This window comes from Gouania willdenowi, chromosome 20, assembly GCF_900634775.1.
Source record: "Gouania willdenowi chromosome 20, fGouWil2.1, whole genome shotgun sequence".
NCBI lineage: Eukaryota > Metazoa > Chordata > Actinopteri > Blenniiformes > Gobiesocidae > Gouania > Gouania willdenowi.
Window position 1 is genome coordinate 24,256,571 of NC_041063.1, and position 17,830 is coordinate 24,274,400.

At 36.8% G+C, this 17,830-nt stretch overlaps 1 protein-coding gene across 7 annotated transcripts in view; it reads left to right on the top strand.

The window, feature by feature from the left end:
* The window catches only part of relch (RAB11 binding and LisH domain, coiled-coil and HEAT repeat containing), a 44,063-nt gene that overhangs the window by 7,211 nt on the left and 19,022 nt on the right, over nt 1-17,830 (top strand). For 3 of the 7 annotated variants that reach the window (XR_003672540.1, XM_028434904.1, XM_028434905.1), the window contains exons 3-21: nt 2,380-2,451; nt 2,619-2,674; nt 2,816-2,929; nt 3,021-3,215; nt 3,450-3,544; nt 4,364-4,496; nt 4,603-4,760; nt 5,649-5,724; nt 5,800-5,895; nt 6,674-6,697; nt 12,692-12,804; nt 12,917-13,007; nt 14,249-14,320; nt 14,418-14,558; nt 15,443-15,607; nt 15,703-15,850; nt 16,245-16,401; nt 16,534-16,657; nt 17,344-17,392. Coding sequence is in view for 6 of the 7 variants with exons in the window: in XM_028434904.1 (XP_028290705.1) it covers nt 2,380-2,451; nt 2,619-2,674; nt 2,816-2,929; nt 3,021-3,215; nt 3,450-3,544; nt 4,364-4,496; nt 4,603-4,760; nt 5,649-5,724; nt 5,800-5,895; nt 6,674-6,697; nt 12,692-12,804; nt 12,917-13,007; nt 14,249-14,320; nt 14,418-14,558; nt 15,443-15,607; nt 15,703-15,850; nt 16,245-16,401; nt 16,534-16,657; nt 17,344-17,392 (2,079 nt within the window). In the remaining variant the exon portion in view is untranslated. The remainder of the gene's footprint in view (nt 1-2,379; nt 2,452-2,618; nt 2,675-2,815; nt 2,930-3,020; nt 3,216-3,449; nt 3,545-4,363; nt 4,497-4,602; nt 4,761-5,648; nt 5,725-5,799; nt 5,896-6,673; nt 6,698-12,691; nt 12,805-12,916; nt 13,008-14,248; nt 14,321-14,417; nt 14,559-15,442; nt 15,608-15,702; nt 15,851-16,244; nt 16,402-16,533; nt 16,658-17,343; nt 17,393-17,830) is intronic. The other 4 variants (XM_028434906.1, XM_028434907.1, XM_028434908.1 and 1 more) reach the window with 3 other exon arrangements.

The following is a 17,830-nucleotide window of genomic DNA, read 5'->3' on the forward strand; positions in this document are numbered from 1 at the left end:
TCCAAATGTGTATGAATAGAGTAGTTAAAGTGATCCTTTAGCAGCTTTATGTTCATTGGATGGCTGAGTGTCACTCCTTTGAAAAAGTCATAGGTTAAAAACAACACAAATTGGCCCTCATTTATCAATTTTGTGTGAAAACTGTTGCAAATCTGAGTTCACATTTAACTGTACGACAGAACTCATGTCGGATTTATGAAACATTTGTATCTGATCAATCCCAGCGTACAAATGGTTGGGTTTCAGAGGCTCTGCCTACTGAGGTCAAACAAGAAAAGAAGCTTTTCCAAGAGGAAAGTCACCATCTTCACATCTGATGTGCAGCAACAGATGTGCTTTTTGAATGTGTGAAAACTGGAATTAAAGAATCTCATTTGAATCAGCTACTGAGCAGCTACTGTGTGCGCGAAGAACAATTTCACTGCAGAGATCACACAATATGACATTTATGTCAACCTCAGTTGTATGCACGCCTGAGGCAATAAATAATGAGTTAAAACAAATTAACGAAACCCTTAAATGACTAAATGTTCTCCCTTTTGTGTTTATTATGCCTTCAGCCAATTTCACCTATAATTGATCATATTACTGATTGAATATTACTGATAAAGTAACCCTTTTTGGAAATTCTATTTATTTTTGTTTAATTTGTTTTAATAACCCGTTTTGATCTGTTCTGAATTGTTTCTGCATATGCTGAAATGACAGCTGAGGCTTGTCTAATATTTATTTCCAGATTTAGTCTGATTTCGTGGCTGTACCACACCACTCAGATTATTGTACACAAGCTCAGATTGTAGCGTACGATCATGTCAGAATTGATAAATACCGACGATTGCTCGAATATGGTGGAAGACACGTCATACGCTCAGATCTCGACCTTACAAACTGTTGATAAATGAGGGCCAATGTGCACAATTTGTTTGAACTTTCCTACGATTTTTAGAAGTCGTGCCAGTGTTGTATGTATCCTTATTATTTGAAGACGAACAAACAGAGAGATCAATGTTGGAATAAAAATGGCCCTAATAGCATAATAAACAGGTTTAGATTAGTAAAATGAGCACAGCTAAACCATGCAGCAGAGATACTGGTAACAGCACTCACCTACAAGTTTCATGTCTTGTTCAAACAGTTGAATTGTTGCAAACTGTATATAGTACTTTTCTCACGATTCGGCCCCTTTTTGCCTCTTGTCTTCACATTTCCGACCCCCGCCCACACACACACACACACACACACACACACCCACCCACCCACACTCCTCAACCTGTGCCCCCTGCCATGAAGCCTGCCCCCCCCAGCTGTCTGACTCTGGGTTTCTCTGGCTTTCTCCTGACGTTGATCAAACCCCAGTAAATTTCTGGACAAGTCACTTCATTTAGATTAGCTGTATGCTCCCCCCCCCCCACCCCTTCTCTTTGTTGCAGTTGCATCCTGTGCACTTTTGATCTGATAGAAATGTTAAAGCATCATACAAGAATATTATTGAATTAATTTAATTTTAAAAATCCAAAAGAAACTGTGGTGTGTATCATATTTCATTTTTATTTTATTTTATTACAGCTAACAATTTAACTTTTTATAGCACCTATGCTGTTGTATTAATAATTATGATTAAATCCAAGATTTTCATTGCACAGCTATGCAACTCTGTTTTCTTGCTCCATTCCTTATGATTTTTGCCGTGTGCTCCTGACATTTTGTACTTTATTTCTTTTTTTTTCTCCCTTTTTCTGTGTTAATTTACCATTCAAATTTCAATCTGTAAACTCACATTTTGTCCAAAGAGCTCCTGCTTCTTATCGTATAAGACGTCAGAAGCATCCTGGTTGCTTCAGGATGAAATGTGCCTCTTTTCTCTTTAGTTAGTTTGCCTTATTAAAACAGTCATTTACTAATATTTCAACTCTTAATTTTGCTTAGTGTTATTTAAATAGGGATGGCTTGTTGTATCCAGTGGCTTGAAACTGAAAGCTTCTAAGGAAAAACCATTGTCAGACAGCTCATAGGTTGAGGAGACATCTCATCGTTAGCTTTATTTGTCTTTTATGCCTTAAATTTAGCACATCTTTGCAAATAATCAGAGAAATATAAGACAAGATATCTAATATTTTGTCTTAATTTGTTACATACACACATACAAATATCCAATCATCCAGCTTGACCATGATCCTCTGCTGCATGCGTTCCTTAAGATTCATGATTTGCATGCAATCTTTTTTTTTGTTGTTGACTCTTATAATCTGTAGTGCTATTGTTTCTGTTTGTTTTTCTTTATATGCCCATTTTTGGTTTTGTTGTTCCCTCTCTTTGGTTGAATGCCTTCCTTGCGTGTGTGTGTGCGTGTGTGTGTGTTTGTTGTCACTTCCTGTCCAGTGCTGGAGTTTGAGCTACGGAAAGCAAAGGAGACCATTCAGGCTCTGCGCGCCAACTTGACTCAGGCAGCAGGTGTGGCGCACTTTTGACTTCTTCTTCTTCTTCTTCACCTGAACCCTTTTGGTTACAGCTTTTCTTTATTTTGTGTGTGTGTTTTTTTTTTTTTTTAAACGAGTCCCTCCTAGGTGAGCGGTAACTTTAATCACACCCAAACTTTTTATTTCTTCTCATCTTTTCAGAGAGCGAAGTGCCCTCACAGGAGAGGAAAAACTTCAATTCGAATCCTGAAATTCAGGTGGGAAAATGTAAAAAGAAAGAATGTGTTAAAAATCTTTGTAAAATATTCTACTGAAGTAAATTAGGAGATATAAATGTCATCTCCAGGCTTTTGTGAGTCATTTCCATAGCTTCTTTACAGTTTCCCTCTCTTCTTCAGGAACCCATCCGCCAATTGGAAAAAAGAGCCTTAAACTTCCTTGTGAATGAATATTTATTAAAAAACGAATATAAACTCTCATCCATCACCTTTTCTGATGAAAATGACGATCAGGTAGATATTTTTCTTTATGCTTTCTTCCTGTTTGTAAATCCCATTTGTGTTTCTTTTCTAACGCTCTGTTTTACTCGGTATTTTTCCTCAGGATTTTGAGTTGTGGGATGATGTTGGCCTCAACATCCCCAAACCCCCCGACTTGTTACAGCTGTACAGGAACTGTGGTAGCCCCCTCCCCTCACCCCGGGACATGGTGGATGTGTCTGTAGAGGTTGCCTTTGAAGACTTTCCTGGAAACTGCACTCCTCCAAATCCTTCCAAAAAGACTGATTTATCACAGCAGGTGTGAAGTCATAGATGGACCTGAGCATCTCTTAGATTTTAGACATTCAGATGATGAAAGGGAAGATCACTTCAAGGATAGCATGTGTATACGTGCATTAATAATCTCTATTCCTGATTTCACCTAAATTAGATTAAATGAATGTACTTTAATGCAAACTTACAGTATGTTGTCAATTTTTGATTATTATTATTTTTTTTTTTTACATTTCTTGTTTTTTTTCCCCCCCTAAAGCAACAAACTGAAGTCATCCAGGAACTGGAGTATCAGATTAGCCTCCTTAACAATGAGAAGCAGAGTCTTGCTGAACAGATCAAGAAGTTACAAAGGTGTGTAAATACTCACATGCTTGAAATTTAAGAATATTTGTCTACATATCCACAGTGTTACAGCATTTTATTGTTTGACTAGAGATTAATTTAATAGGAAAATCGTTGCAACATGTTGATGCAGTGCTTCTCAATGTGTGTGCCCCCCCGGTGGGGAATGGTAGATATGACAGGTGGAGTGCGACAAACAGGTGGACGTTTTCAATTTCATGCCAGTCTTCTTACAAACCTTTCTTCATTGACAAATGAATAAATATCATTAATACTGAACAAAACGCCTGCACACAAATAAAGTAATAACGAAAAGCCTAAAACTGTAGCAGAAATTAAGAGCATTAAATTATTAGACTGCATTAGATATGTGACTGGGAACTAAATGTAACGTGGAATTAAAGTGCAAAAATGATGATTCACATCTGTATGTATTTCAAATGGAGTGTAACAATAAACAAACTTTCAATAGCTGACTTAAACATATTTACTTTTTGGTTTTCTAAGCTTTTTGTCACAGATTGTAATTAATATTTAGTTATTTCCTGTATTTTTGACCACTGCCCTTTAACATTTCTTTTTATGCAGGTGAATCTAGCTTTTGATTTTTTATTAATTACGAAATATGCTGTTGTTTTAAAATGTGATATTTGTCAAGATTATTTGGGGCGCAGTGGGCACAGGTGGGGCTTGAAAGTTCATCTTTGATTAAAGTGGGGAACATGCAAAAAACACTGTAAATGATTCAATGTTTTAGCTGTAATTTTGCCCAGCACAGGTAAAATGAGAGATGTTTCTTATTAGTATTACTTTGGTCTTTCCTCACAGTGAGATCCAGACTCTGAGGAGGACTGTCTGCTATCCATCTCAGGCAACTCTGGACCAGATCTGTCAGAATGCACCCAATGCTTCCTGCTCCTCTGCTAGTAACTCAGCATGCACCACCAACCCTCTCTCTGTGGTACGTGGTCAGTTGATATAAGCACTGAGCTAGTTTAATAATGCCTTGTTTCATTTTTGTGTGCGTCTTCATCATTTCTAATGTATTTATCTTGTGGTACCCACAGCCTCATACAGACAACAGCCAGTATCTGGACATTGGACGAGTATCAGAGAGTGAGAATGGCTCCGATCCGCCTTTAACGCAGAAGTCTTCTCAGTCACATCCACAGTCGCACAACAAGCTTAAGAGTCGACCACCGGTCCAGTTTGATCAGCCAAATAGGTCAGTCAAATTTCAGACATGCAGTAATGATGTGTATACAGGAAAACTATAAAACTGTGGAGAAAGAATCAGACAAAATTAATAACGTCAGAATAAGGAAATATGGAAACATTTGACAAAGAGTAGTGTGTAGTTTTTTTCATTGCTACTGTTTTTTTTTTTTTTTTAACCCTTTTTGCATAATGTAGTAGTAATAGTGTTAATAGTTTAGTTTCCTAAAGAAAAACTATCTTTTGTTAATCTTGTCAATATCACCGCAGATACTAAACTCGGCCACAAGATGGTGGTGTTTCTCCATCTTATTTATTTATTTTTTTAAATACCTTAGTCAAGGGTTTTTCAACCTTTTGGTCATGACCCCATGTGGGCTCGCCTGGAATTAAAATGGGGTCACCTAAAATGTCTAGTAATTGGTAAAAAGACAAAAAAAAAAAATTAAAAAACAAATGACTGATTCAAATTATATTTTAAGATTTACTTTTTTATTATTATTTTTCAAACACACACAATATCAAACAACTGTATTTTACAAGTTAAAATTTCAAATCTAAATTTAGTAAATAAATAAATAAAACTACAACAAACATGATCAAAAACTAATTCTAGAAAAAAATAGCTTTGGGGTCGCCAGAAATTTGTGATATAAAAATGGGGTTACGACCAGATAAAGGCTGGAAGCCTCTGCCTTAGTCTATGTGTGGCTGGTCTCTTTTGAATAGTTTCCATTTGGGAAAAAAGACGTGTATCAGGTTAAATACCTTAAAAATTTTTTTTAAAATGACAGCAGAAAATAAATATGTTATGCCAGCTTAACATCGGAGTTTGTGTGGTTTAAAAGGTAAAATGTGACATCGTTGTGAGCGTTTTGTGTTATTGCCGATGTTCCAGGACGTTATCTCCAGCCTTCCAGCAAGCTTTGCTGTCTTTCTGCCGAATGTGCTCCGACAGTCGCTTGGGAGCAGAGGTCAGCACCACAATCTGTATATATTTATGAAAACCAAAGCACGTCTTTATACAATTTACTTCCTCTTCTTTCCAGGTGTCTCGTATAGCCGACAGTGAGGAGAGTGTGATGCTGATGCTCGGTCGCTGCCTCCCTCATATTGTACCCAACGTCCTTCTCGCCAAACGAGAGGTAACGGCACATCTGCTGCTCACTTTTCTTCCCTTTCTCCTGCATTCTTTTCATCGTGACCATCACAAGCTTTTTTGTACATTTGTATAGATCTACACTCACAGCTGCAAAGTAAAGCAGGGTAACACTTGTTTTGAGATTTCGTGCAGTATACAGGATTCTCACCAAGAATTTTTCACAGGATTGCTTGGCGCACAACATTTGTAGGGGGGGTCTGGTATGGAGGTAGATTTGTCTTTATTATTCAATGAAGAAAAAACTTTTCAATCTAAAGAAAAAAACGTCACAGCGTAGAGGGGGTCGACGTCACAGCGTAGAGGGGGTCGACGTCACAGCATAGAGGGGGCCCCTATGCTCAACAGTGTCCATCGAGAACCCTGGTACACGTGTTAGAGTTAGACAGGGATATACAACAGGTTAATAAGGCTAAGGATCAAACAATGGCTAACGGGGCCAAGATCATTTCGTCTTTGTCTGTCAAACATCCTAAAACAAGAAATCTACCTTCTTCTACCTGCCGCAACAACACACAAAGATTCTAAATTTAGGAGCAGAAACAACTAGAAAACAGCAGCTGAATTGTGTTCATCTATTGACTGTAAACCTCAGCTTCTTCGATGGCACCGTTTTTGTTTTCACAAGTCGTCAACATGGCCATTTTGTTTATGCTCTGTATCCGTCTCACATTTGCTATTCCTTTTGCTCTCTCACTGGCTTTATTTTTTCACTCTCCTCTCTCTCCGTCTCACTCATTCTCTCACGCATGCCTCTCTACTAGAGAATGGTTACGCATCTGTGCCAGGTGAGTCTTGTCATGCACTCATCTGCATGGTTCACATACGACTTGTACATCAAGTGTGATGTTAATGCTTAGCTCCTTTTGCTACAACTGCTGTCTCTGATATGCTCTTTATTTGTTAATAGAATATTTCCAGCAAGCTTTTCTTGTTCTTTTTTTAATAATATGTTAAGGTTTTATTTATTCAGACATCTTTCAGGAAATTTACTTTTATCAATAACAAGGACAACAAATCAAAAGAAACAAAAGCAAAACACACACAAAAAGCTGAAAACACCTACAAATACATGATAACGGTACTATACATCCGGGACATAACAGTACGAAAGCCTATTGCATTCACTGGAAATGAAAAAATGTAAAGTCATAGACTGATTGTAATCCCATCAATATGGCTTAATTTTAGATAGAAATATCTCCCAGTGTTGAAAGTACATTTATATCAAATGAAACAAGCTGGCCATGTTTACTCACAGTGAAGAAATAAATAGTCCAAAAAACAGGGAAAAATTACTCTGAAAAACAGAAGGAAAATAACTTAGTCAGAAAAACTGAAAAAATGACTCTGATACATAGAAGGAAAAGATTAGTTAGAGAAATGAGAAAAAATGGCTAAAAAACTTACCAAAAAATAAATTATTCAGGAAAAAAAAATTATATTTTGAGTGCAATACACTTCAGTATAATGGAACCCGTACAATGAGCAATTAAAAAAAACGTGCCATGAACACACCCGTAAATCCACACACCAAAGTCGGACAGCTAAAAGAACTCATAAAGACACATTAAAGCGATCAGCAGACGCCTCTGAGGAAGTCGAAACATGTCAAGACGTCAAACTAAATTTCCTGAAAAAAGTTATCAGAATAACATAAACCATAACACGTGATTAGAATGTAAACATAAGCCATAGCATGTAAAGGTGAGCAGTTTTAGCTTTTCTGCAGGGATAACATGTATTTGTTCAATCTTGTGGTTTTTTTTTACCTGTTTATTTTCTTTTTTGTGTTTTATTTGCTGCCAATATAATTGCTTTCATTTAATAATCGCTAAATAACCAGTAATTATAGCAAGTCACTGTCATTTTCCTTAATGGTTGATTTGACAGATTGCAGCATATCCTGAGGCTAATGTTATAGTTTTAAAAGTCTGGCATGTAATAAAGATGCCACTATTATTGTTGAAAACCAATATCTACTGCATGTAATAAAAACTGTTATGTTGTTATTCAACTAGCAACTTCCCTAAACATCAACTGTTTTTAATCACTGATATAAAAAAAAAAAAAGTTGAGATAGAGATCAACAATTATCCACTCTTATTCATCTTTACACAGGTGTTCCACTTAATGCCTTACTGCCTTTTGTGTGTGTGCAAACAAAAACATCGAACTTGAACTCTGCACACAGTTCTGAAGCACGCCATGCACAGAGTGGTTGATTCAGGCAGGTTAATATATTGGGGGGGGGTTCTTATTTACTGTTGCTTTGCATAAAACCACAAGCTGTTAGGGGAAAACCTCACCGCTCCACAAAAACAGATATATATATATATGTGTGTGTGTGTGTGTGTATATATATATAACGGTTAGCGCTGAAACATTTGGTTCTCTTCCAACAGTGCTGACATTGTACTCAGTCCAGAACATGCACTTATAACCTGAAGCGTTTTCACCACCCCTGTAGACACACCTTTCGCTGTTTGAATGTGACACCCACTTAAGAACAAAAGGTGTTTGACTTGAAACGGTAGAATACTACATGAGACTCCGCCTGCCACCTGGCTGTGTTATCACACGCTGTGAATCATTCATTAGTTTTTTTTTCATAATGGATCCAGACCACATAATAACATATACTTTCCTTCAGCAAAACCCCATATACCTTTATCTTTTGTTAGCTGGCCAGTAATTAAATTAGTGTCTATTTTGCTAGTGGTTATACAATGAAACAAACTGAGATTGTTGACTTCCTTTTTCTTTACTGGTCAATATAACAGCGGGCGGTCTTAACTGCTGTAAAGATGAAGAACACTAACTGATTCATCCAGTGTGTTGAAATTCTGATTGTATCACATTTCCATTTTGGTAAACAAAAGTCTGACTTGTGTAAACAACAGAGTAGAAAAAAAGACAAAGAAGAGATTTAGCATTGCTGCAGACAAACAGAAACAAGTGTGTAACACACAGCCTGGGGATCACATGTAGGAATGTTATTAGATAGAATAAGTAAGGATTGTTGGAACAAGGATTCACCAACTGGTGTTTGAAATGAAACTTCAAAAACTTCTCCAAACATCCTTCTGTCCCTTTTATGACATTCTATAGGTCATTGTTTTTCAATCTTGGGGTCGGGACCCCGTGTGGCAGGGTTCACACACCTTTCTTACTGAATAATCTAAAGGGCTTCCACTTTGGTAAACACTGAATGAAACACTAACATCACTGTTTTGCTTAAATTAGAAGGAAAGATAATGAAGTATGATTAGCATTAACTTAAAAAGGTAGGAAATACGTTCAACATTCAACTTAATTTATGCAATTGTTTCATTTTCAAACGACCACTTCTGAAACATAACAAAATTCTTGATACCTGAACATATTTGTAACTTAGTTTCAATGAAACTAAACATTTAAATATGGTTAATTTATATACAAAAACTAGATGAAGTGCAGCAGTATTTAACTCTTGGAAAGTAAATCAGATTTTAAATTGTGCTCATTAGTGAATATTGCTCTTGTTAAAACAGGCCTGAGGGCCCCTTCAGGGGTCCATACGGGCTACCTGGTGCCCGCCGGCACGAGTTGGTGACCCCTGCCATATGAGGTCATTTGGAGTTTAAATAGCGTTGCCAGAAATGTCTCGTAATTGATAAAAAGAAGAAAAAAAAATACTGATTGAACATTTATTTTTGAAAAGTTTTAGGTATTATTCTTTTACAAATTAAAACACAATCTTTAAACAACTTTATTGTTTACCTTCACTCTGTCAAATATGAATATAGCTAATAATAAGATACAGCATTAAAATATCTGAGCTGACAACTTATTGCAAATACTGGTAACTCTGTGTTGGATTACGTGATCTAATCCATTTTTACTTTTGAAAAACTCATTTTCAAGATTTGATCCTATTCGTTAGCCAGAATCCAAGCTGATAAATTTAAAAAAAGAAAAACGGGCCCTGAGAGTTGTTGCCGTAAGTATTAAGCAACAACCCTTGGTTCTTCCTTGAGAACCAGACCCAAAAAATGTATATATGTGCACCCCTAGATATACCTGTAACCCAATGTTTTAAGTCTCAAATATTGTTTCACAAAGTAACCATAGCCCAAATGTTTTTGCTGTGTAAAGTGTATGCAGGGTTGAACATAATCTACTCTGTTTTTTAATAGAAAGCAGTTTTATTCAGTCTTAAATTAACACATTTTAAAGCCCTTTGAGAGGTAATATAGTGGGAAAATAAATATTTGAACACACCTACAGTGAAGCGATAGAAGGAATAAAGAGGATTGATGCCGTTGCACACAGCGCCATTTAAATATTGGTCCTTGGGATACAAACTACAGTAACTGAGCTTCTTAAAGTAAAGCGTCGAGCCACTTGTTTCTTCATCTTGGCGTCGCTCTGTCCACTTCACCTGCCCACAGTGTTTATCCAGGCCCAATCCCATGTTTTCCTCTGATGGGATCAGTGAGGTTGCTGGCATCTTGGATGTGTCTTTCTGTTTGTTTAATTTTATTTTGTAGTACCTTAGTTCAGTGGTTCTCAACCTTTTCAGCCCGCGACCCCCAAAATAAAGGTGCTTCAGACTGGGGACCCACTGTACGTGAAGGTGCACGTGGTCAACAGTCATGTGGAGGCAGGGTCATCTAGAAGGGGGAATAAAGGGGCCCATCCATAACGTCAGCAAAATTATGGTCCATTTTTTTATGAATCTGTGATAACCACATTTAGTTATTTATCTGAATAATATCCACTGTTATCCAGGAAGTTTAGAATTATTTGTGCCATAGTATATAGTCATCCTAAATATGAAAATCTTTGGTTTAATCAAAAATAAGATGGGTTAAAAGTGACCTAAAATGGTGGGAAAGCTGGTGAAATGGGATCATGAAAATGACAGAAATTGGTTATAAGTTGCAAATTAGAGTGGACAGAAAAAGTGTCAAAAAGCGTTCAAAGTGTCGATATTGGCTTAAAAGTGGCAGTAATGCCGGGAGTGGGATTGGGGTAATGTAATTTAAAAAGTAGGAACAATTAGTGTAAACTGGCAAATAATGGGCATGACAAATTGTGAATGTGGTTAAATTGGCACAAATAAACATGAAATATTGTGAAAAGAGGCTAAAAGGGACAATAACGGCTCAACATATGCAACATTAGGTGGGAAAATTGGTGGAAAGGGTTTATAAGTACCGGAAACGTCTCGAAAGTTGACAACAATGTGCAGAAATAGAATTGAAATGTGATGGAGAAGTGCCAAAAATGTGAGTAATGTAGCAAAAATTCATTAAAAGCAGCAAAAATATGGCAAGAAAAAGTGATGAAAATAGGTTAAAATATGGCAAGTTTGGTGTAGTTGCACATAAAGGGTAAAAATAAGCCAAAATGGGTTTAAAAATAGAAATATTCTTAGTGTCTTGAAGGCATCTGGCGACCCCCTCCAAGTGTCTCGTGACCCCAAGGTTGAGAACCGCTGCCCTAGTTGATGGTTTAAAGCATCCTTACAGTATTTGGGTGAAGCTAATTAAAAGTGAAAGCTGAGGGTTTTTTTTTCCTTCTGAACTTTAAGTCTTTGTTAGTTGCTTTTTTTGGCACTTCATCTGGTTTCCCTGTGATTGAATGAGACGTGCAATTGACCCAAAACATGCGTGTATTGCCTAAACGTTAAAGAGAGAGCCAACCTGGCAGTAATCTAAAGGAACTGCTCTGGCTTTTATCAAGTGACTCATCACGGCCGAGAACTTACCTCCAGCCTCTCCGCTAGGATCAACTGCTAATCTAATGTTGGGTTTGTTTGCTCCCCCAGCACTCGGAAGGAAAATCTGATATCGTTCTGGAAAAATAGAAGCTTGAGGAAAAACAGTTTAAATGTTTGCACTCTTTAATTTTGGGGTGTGTGTGTGTGTGTGTGTGTGTGTGTGTGTGGTGAGAATGCAACGCTGGCCACATTTTGGCAACGGAGGCCCAACATCAAGGGCAGCTGCGCGCTCTGCCTTTTGCTAAAAGGTCCGTGAACTTTGCCTGAACCTGTGGATAACTAGTGGCTTAGATATATGCAGCTGTGTCTGGGTGTGTGCAAACACTATTTAAGTATGTTCGGCTCTAAATCAAAGCATTTGCATTTACAAGGTACCAATAGTGAGCATTGACGCCCAGGTGTTTACAGACTTGTGTATTTGTCTACTGTTTTCCAGTTAGTGACCTTCCATGGGGTTTTCACTTCACTGACTTATAGGCCTTGTTTGATCCCGATATGGAACAACGACCTGAAATGTAACGAAAACCTAAATTGTCATATATTTTTTTTTAAAAATAATAAAATGAATTGTAAAAACTTTGCTTTTTTTTAATGTGTGTGTTTATATATAAAGGTAAGGGGAAAAAGTTACCAAAAATGTCAAAGTTCTCTAAAATGCTTTTATAATAATAATAATATATACTATGACGGCGTATAAGGGTCAAATTAAAATAAAAAGAAATATGAGCATTATGAGATTAAAGTCATCATATTTTGAGATTAAAGTTATTTTATTTGATCAGTCATCAATTTTTAGATTAAAGTAAAATATTTTGCGATTAAAGTAGTCATAATATATATGTTACCATATTGACCAATTGTAACAATTCAGGTTTTATTACTTCCTTTTTTTAATAACAATTGGGGTCTTGTTACAGGGTCCCTTGTTGTATTTCGGGCTCTAACAGGCCTGTTTGAAGGCTGTAATCAGACCCACTGATGCTACCTCTGTCTTATTGTCTCATCTGGGATTCAGGAGTTGATTCCACTCATCTTGTGCACCGCCTGCCTTCACCCTCAGCCTAAAGAAAGGGACCAGCTCCTCCACATCCTTTTTAACCTCATCAAGCGACCAGATGACGAACAGAGGTTGGAATGGACTGGATTGAAACTTTTTTTTTTGTTTTCCATGTACTTGAGTTGTAATTCCTTTTGGATGCAAATGCTCAACTGTTGTGTATTTTGATTTGCATGTACACAGACAAATGATTTTGACAGGATGTGTGGCCTTTGCGAGGCACGTGGGTCCAACGCGAGTGGAGGCGGAGCTACTTCCTCAGTGTTGGGAACAGGTACGCTGCTACTATGCACTCTTTTTAAGATACAGAACTGATAGACATGGCATTAATACTTTTGCCAAGTAGCTAATATATTCACCGGCTGTTAGCAAGATAACGTCAAAAGTGCTCTACAGATGTTGACAAAATCTTTTATCAAAGATGGATGTTACACCATGAATGATTACATGAAATTTTGGAGCTGATCCGGATCAATAATCTGATTCTGGATCAGTTTCAAAAATTAAGAAATCGCTTTCTCTCATCATTGGTGAAAATTCAAACGCCTTATCTTGGTTCGTAATTGAAATTTGATTCCATTGGTTCCTCAATTACCCCACCAGATTTTATCAGGATTTTTTTTTTTTAGATAGGGATGTCTATACATATACTATAAAACCTGCTGTATAGTTATTAATGGGATAGAATTGAGTGCTTTTGTTGGATGGGTCATTCCATGTCATTTCAACGAATGGCCCACATACATGGTCTCAAAAAATTCAGAAAATTTTACCTAATTGTTCTGTGATTATTCAATAGGTACACTCTAAATGTCCATCAGATAGATGTATAGCAGATGTTTTTGTATATTCCAGGAGAGTAGGTGGAGCTGTTTTACTATACCACATTTCAGATTCATATGTGATGTAGTTTCTGAGATATTGGAAGATAAAAATGGAAGAAAAATAATTACCCACGAAAATCGACACACACACCCCCTCACTAATCTCAAAAAGTATTCATCTGATCAAACTAAAAATGTACAGTGTGCCTATTGAATAATTATGGAACAATTGTTAAAATTTCTGAATTCGTTTAGACCAAAATCTGTGTGATGTCCTGAAAATGTGTTGAAATGACAGGGAATGACCCAGATGTACCTATAATATATATATTTTAAAAGTGAGCAGTGAGAAAAGCAGTGTTTTTAGAAAAATGCTATCACTTCCTCCAAGCTATCCTTGACCTAAAGGGAGAAACCTGTTTTTATGTTGTTTTTTTTATCACCACCTGTGTAGACCACATTTATGTTCAACAAAAATCTGCTGCCATGGCAACTGCAGCTGCCAATGAGTCTGGAGGCTGAGAATCTGCCCTGAAAGACAAATTGTGGTTTTTCCACAGGGTCAGCGTGTTGATGACACTCAATGTGTTTCCATTCTTCAGTGTTGACACTCCCATCTGCCTCCTTGTTTTCTTTCATTTTCATTTTAATTTTGTCTGACATTTGTTGTTGTAAACTCGGTCTCCCGCAGATTAACCACAAATATCCAGAGAGGAGATTATTAGTTGCAGAATCCTGTGGAGCCTTAGCACCGTACCTGCCTGTAAGAGCACCCAGTCCATGCTAATTTAAAGCGCTTAGTCATGAATCTGGAGTGGGTGTTAGTTTGTATTTATGTTTTTTTTTTGTTTTTTTTGCAGAAGGAAATTCGTAGCTCTCTGGTGTTATCCATGTTGCAGCAGATGCTTACTGAAGATAAGGCTGACATGGTTAGAGAGGCTGTGGTCAAAAGTCTGGCTATTATTATGGGTTACATAGATGACCCTGACAAATACTCACAGGTAAGTTCACTTTAACAATGCAGTAAACAGCTACAACAGCACATTAATTTATTTCTTATTTTGAATATATATATATATATATATTTAAAAAAAAAAAATAGGGCTAGGACATTAATGTGTTAATTGTGATTATTTAATTTCTGAAAAATAACGCACTAAAAAAAAAAAACAACTCCGTTAATCACTCCTGGTATATCCATAATACTGATGCACAGACTACATACAAGAAATGGCAGACCCTAAGTCGCCACCTCATGTGGGGTCGCCTGAAATTTCTAGTAGTAATAAAATAAATACTAATTTTATTACAAAAAAATTAACTTTTTTTAATTTATTTATTCATCTATTTTGCACTATTAAAAAAACGATACATAATAGCTCAGAAATAGAGACACAGTGTAGGAAGAGACAGAAAGCATAGAGCTTAAATCATTTTTATTCTTTTTCAAATTAAAGTATCACACACAATCCCAAACCACTATATTCTACATTTTTTACTTTCTCAAATATAAATCTAGTTCAAATAAAATGCAACATAAAAATATCTGAGCTGGCACATCTTGTCACTTTGTGCACTAATACTGGCTACACAGTATTTGTAACCCAGTACAATGAACATAATCACAAACTAATTTTAGAGAGAAAAAAAAAGTGTCTAAGTTCACCTGAAATTTGCAAAATAAAAATTGGGGTCATGACACGAAAAAGGTTGGGAAGCACTGCCTTGAGGAGAAGTTATGTGGGCGTTAATTTTAGTTTTTAATAACACCGGAAATCCACAAATGTGCGGATGTTGTACTATTGTTGTTTATATATTTATTAAGATCTCTTCTTTTTTAAATCAAAGACATTGTGTGTCATGATTGTACTCTTATCTGTGGAAGGGTTTTGAGCTCATGCTGCTATCCCTTGGAGACCCCTCAGAGCGGGTGGTCAGTGCTGTGCACCAGGTCTTCATTCCCGCCTTCGCTGCCTGGACCACAGAGCTCGGCTCCTTACACACCGCGCTCATTCCCGCCCTGCTGGCACGCATAGAGAAGCTGCTCACGGTAAATTGCACTGTGTTGATTCCTTTTGTTATTCTGGAAAAATTTGGCGTGGGAATCGTTTATACTCATTCTTTGGCGCTTCTTCTTTTTTGCAGCAGGGAGAACATGGTCTGGATGAACATAAGCTTCACATTTTCCTCTCCGCCCTTCAGTCCCTCATCCCTCCACTGTTTGCTGTCGTGCTGCAGAACGCACCGTTCACCAGCAGAGCCAAACTCCACGGGGACATTCCTGCAATCGAAGGTACGATGCATGCTGCCAAAACCACAGTTTCACCAATGGGAATCGCTTCAGGGTCATTTCACAAGTGGCCCATGGGTTTTTTCACCAATCGCAGATATTGAAAATCCTTTACATGAGGCCATTGTAGCTTTCCTTGCACAAAAATTGACACATACCGACATCACTAAATTGGCAATATCTCAAAAAGTATTAATCCGATCAAACTAAGAATATACAGTGTGCCTATTGAAACAATTGGTAAAACAAAAATCTGATTTATTTGCATGGAATGTCCTGAAAATGGGTCCAAATGACATGAATTGACCCTTTACTGTTTTTAGAAGAAGTTGTTTGTGTTTAGAAGTTACTGTTAAGTGAAAAGTTTGTGGATTTCATGATTTCTCTCGTGTCGCAGTGACCCGGTTCCCCAGACCAGCTTCACCGCTTCAGGATGTGGCAACGATCATTGGCAGCAGAGAGATGCTGAGTGCACTGCTGCTACTGTACGACCATCAGCTGGAGCATGAAGGCACCACAGGCTGGGAAAGTCTGCTCTGGGTGGTCAACCAACTGTAAGAAAAACTGGATTCATTCAACTTCTGATAATAACTCAAATTAGACGGGGGGGAAAACAGGAGTTAATATTGTGTTATGTTTACACTTTTCCAATCTGCTGATCACTGTCAATTAAACTTTTATTTCAGCCTCCCTCAACTCATAGACATTGTGGGTCGCATCAATGTGACGTCAACTACTTGCGTTCATGAGTTTTCCCGCTTTTTCTGGAGGTTTTGTCGCACTTTTGGCAAGATTTTCACCAATACAAAGGTAATTTAAGGCAACAAGTTTAAAAAAAAAATAAATCAAAGAAGGGATGGTATTCAATTTGGTCCCGTTTTTGTAAAAACAACATTCTTACATAAGATATCTTGGATATAAATTGGAAAATTATTTGTTGACTTCTCTGTATCTATTTGTATATTACATGTATACACACTCCTCGGTTATGGTTGTTAATAGTTATTAAAGTGAAAGACCTAAAATTGTAAAAACAAGGGAAAGGGGTAAACTGAGAGAAAAGTGTTAAGTAATTAATGTCAGACATATCCTATTTTACTGTGGTTCTTTTCTAATTTGTGTAAACATGACTGTTAATGTGTAAATAAAGAATAATTACAAAAGACAACATTATTTTTCAGGGTGTGCTAGATAACGGTACTGATTTACAGTTTAGTAATAAAGTGAATATTATGTGGGTGGATATGATGATAGGGCTGATATTAATGGTCATAGACTTGTAAATCTAATGGTACAAAACTAAGTTTGAAGAGCTTATATGTAATCTGTTATATAAAGTAAAGTAGTTTTCTTTCCACATAAAGAAATGCTGCTGCAAACTAAATTTAGCTGTTTAAGATTGAAGTCTTTAGGATTATTTGAAACTTGTCTAAAGCAGTTGAAAGGTGTTAAAATGAAACAGTTTTTTTTTTTTTTTTGGATTTTTTTAATTTCAGGTTAAACCACAGTTCCAAGAGATCCTTCGACTGTCTGAAGAGAATGTGGGTAAGACTGATTTAAGTCTCTCAACCCACAGGATGTCCGAGTTTTTCATGATTTTCCTCAGCTCTGTCATGGCTCTGCTGATAGGTGGAGAGACTCTCGATGTAAACAAGTTATTTGGAGTCAGTTTTGGGTGTTTCCCTATGTATATATTTATTTCTTTCCCCTTCTTCAGTTCCAGGCGTGTTTTTGTTGTTCAAAAAGAAAGTACTTGGTCACATCTAACTGCTCAGTGATTGAGTGTTGGTATTGTGGTCATTGTTACAATGTGTTTTGTTTAAAGCTCAATCAGTGTTGAGGTCAGCATTTTTTTTTATTTTTATTTTTTGCAAAACCACAATGTCACATTGTCCAAAAGTTTATCAGTATTATGCCGATTCCACATTGAAATTTTCAGACTTTACTGAAGAAAAAAAAAATAAAAGTTTATTGAATATGTTG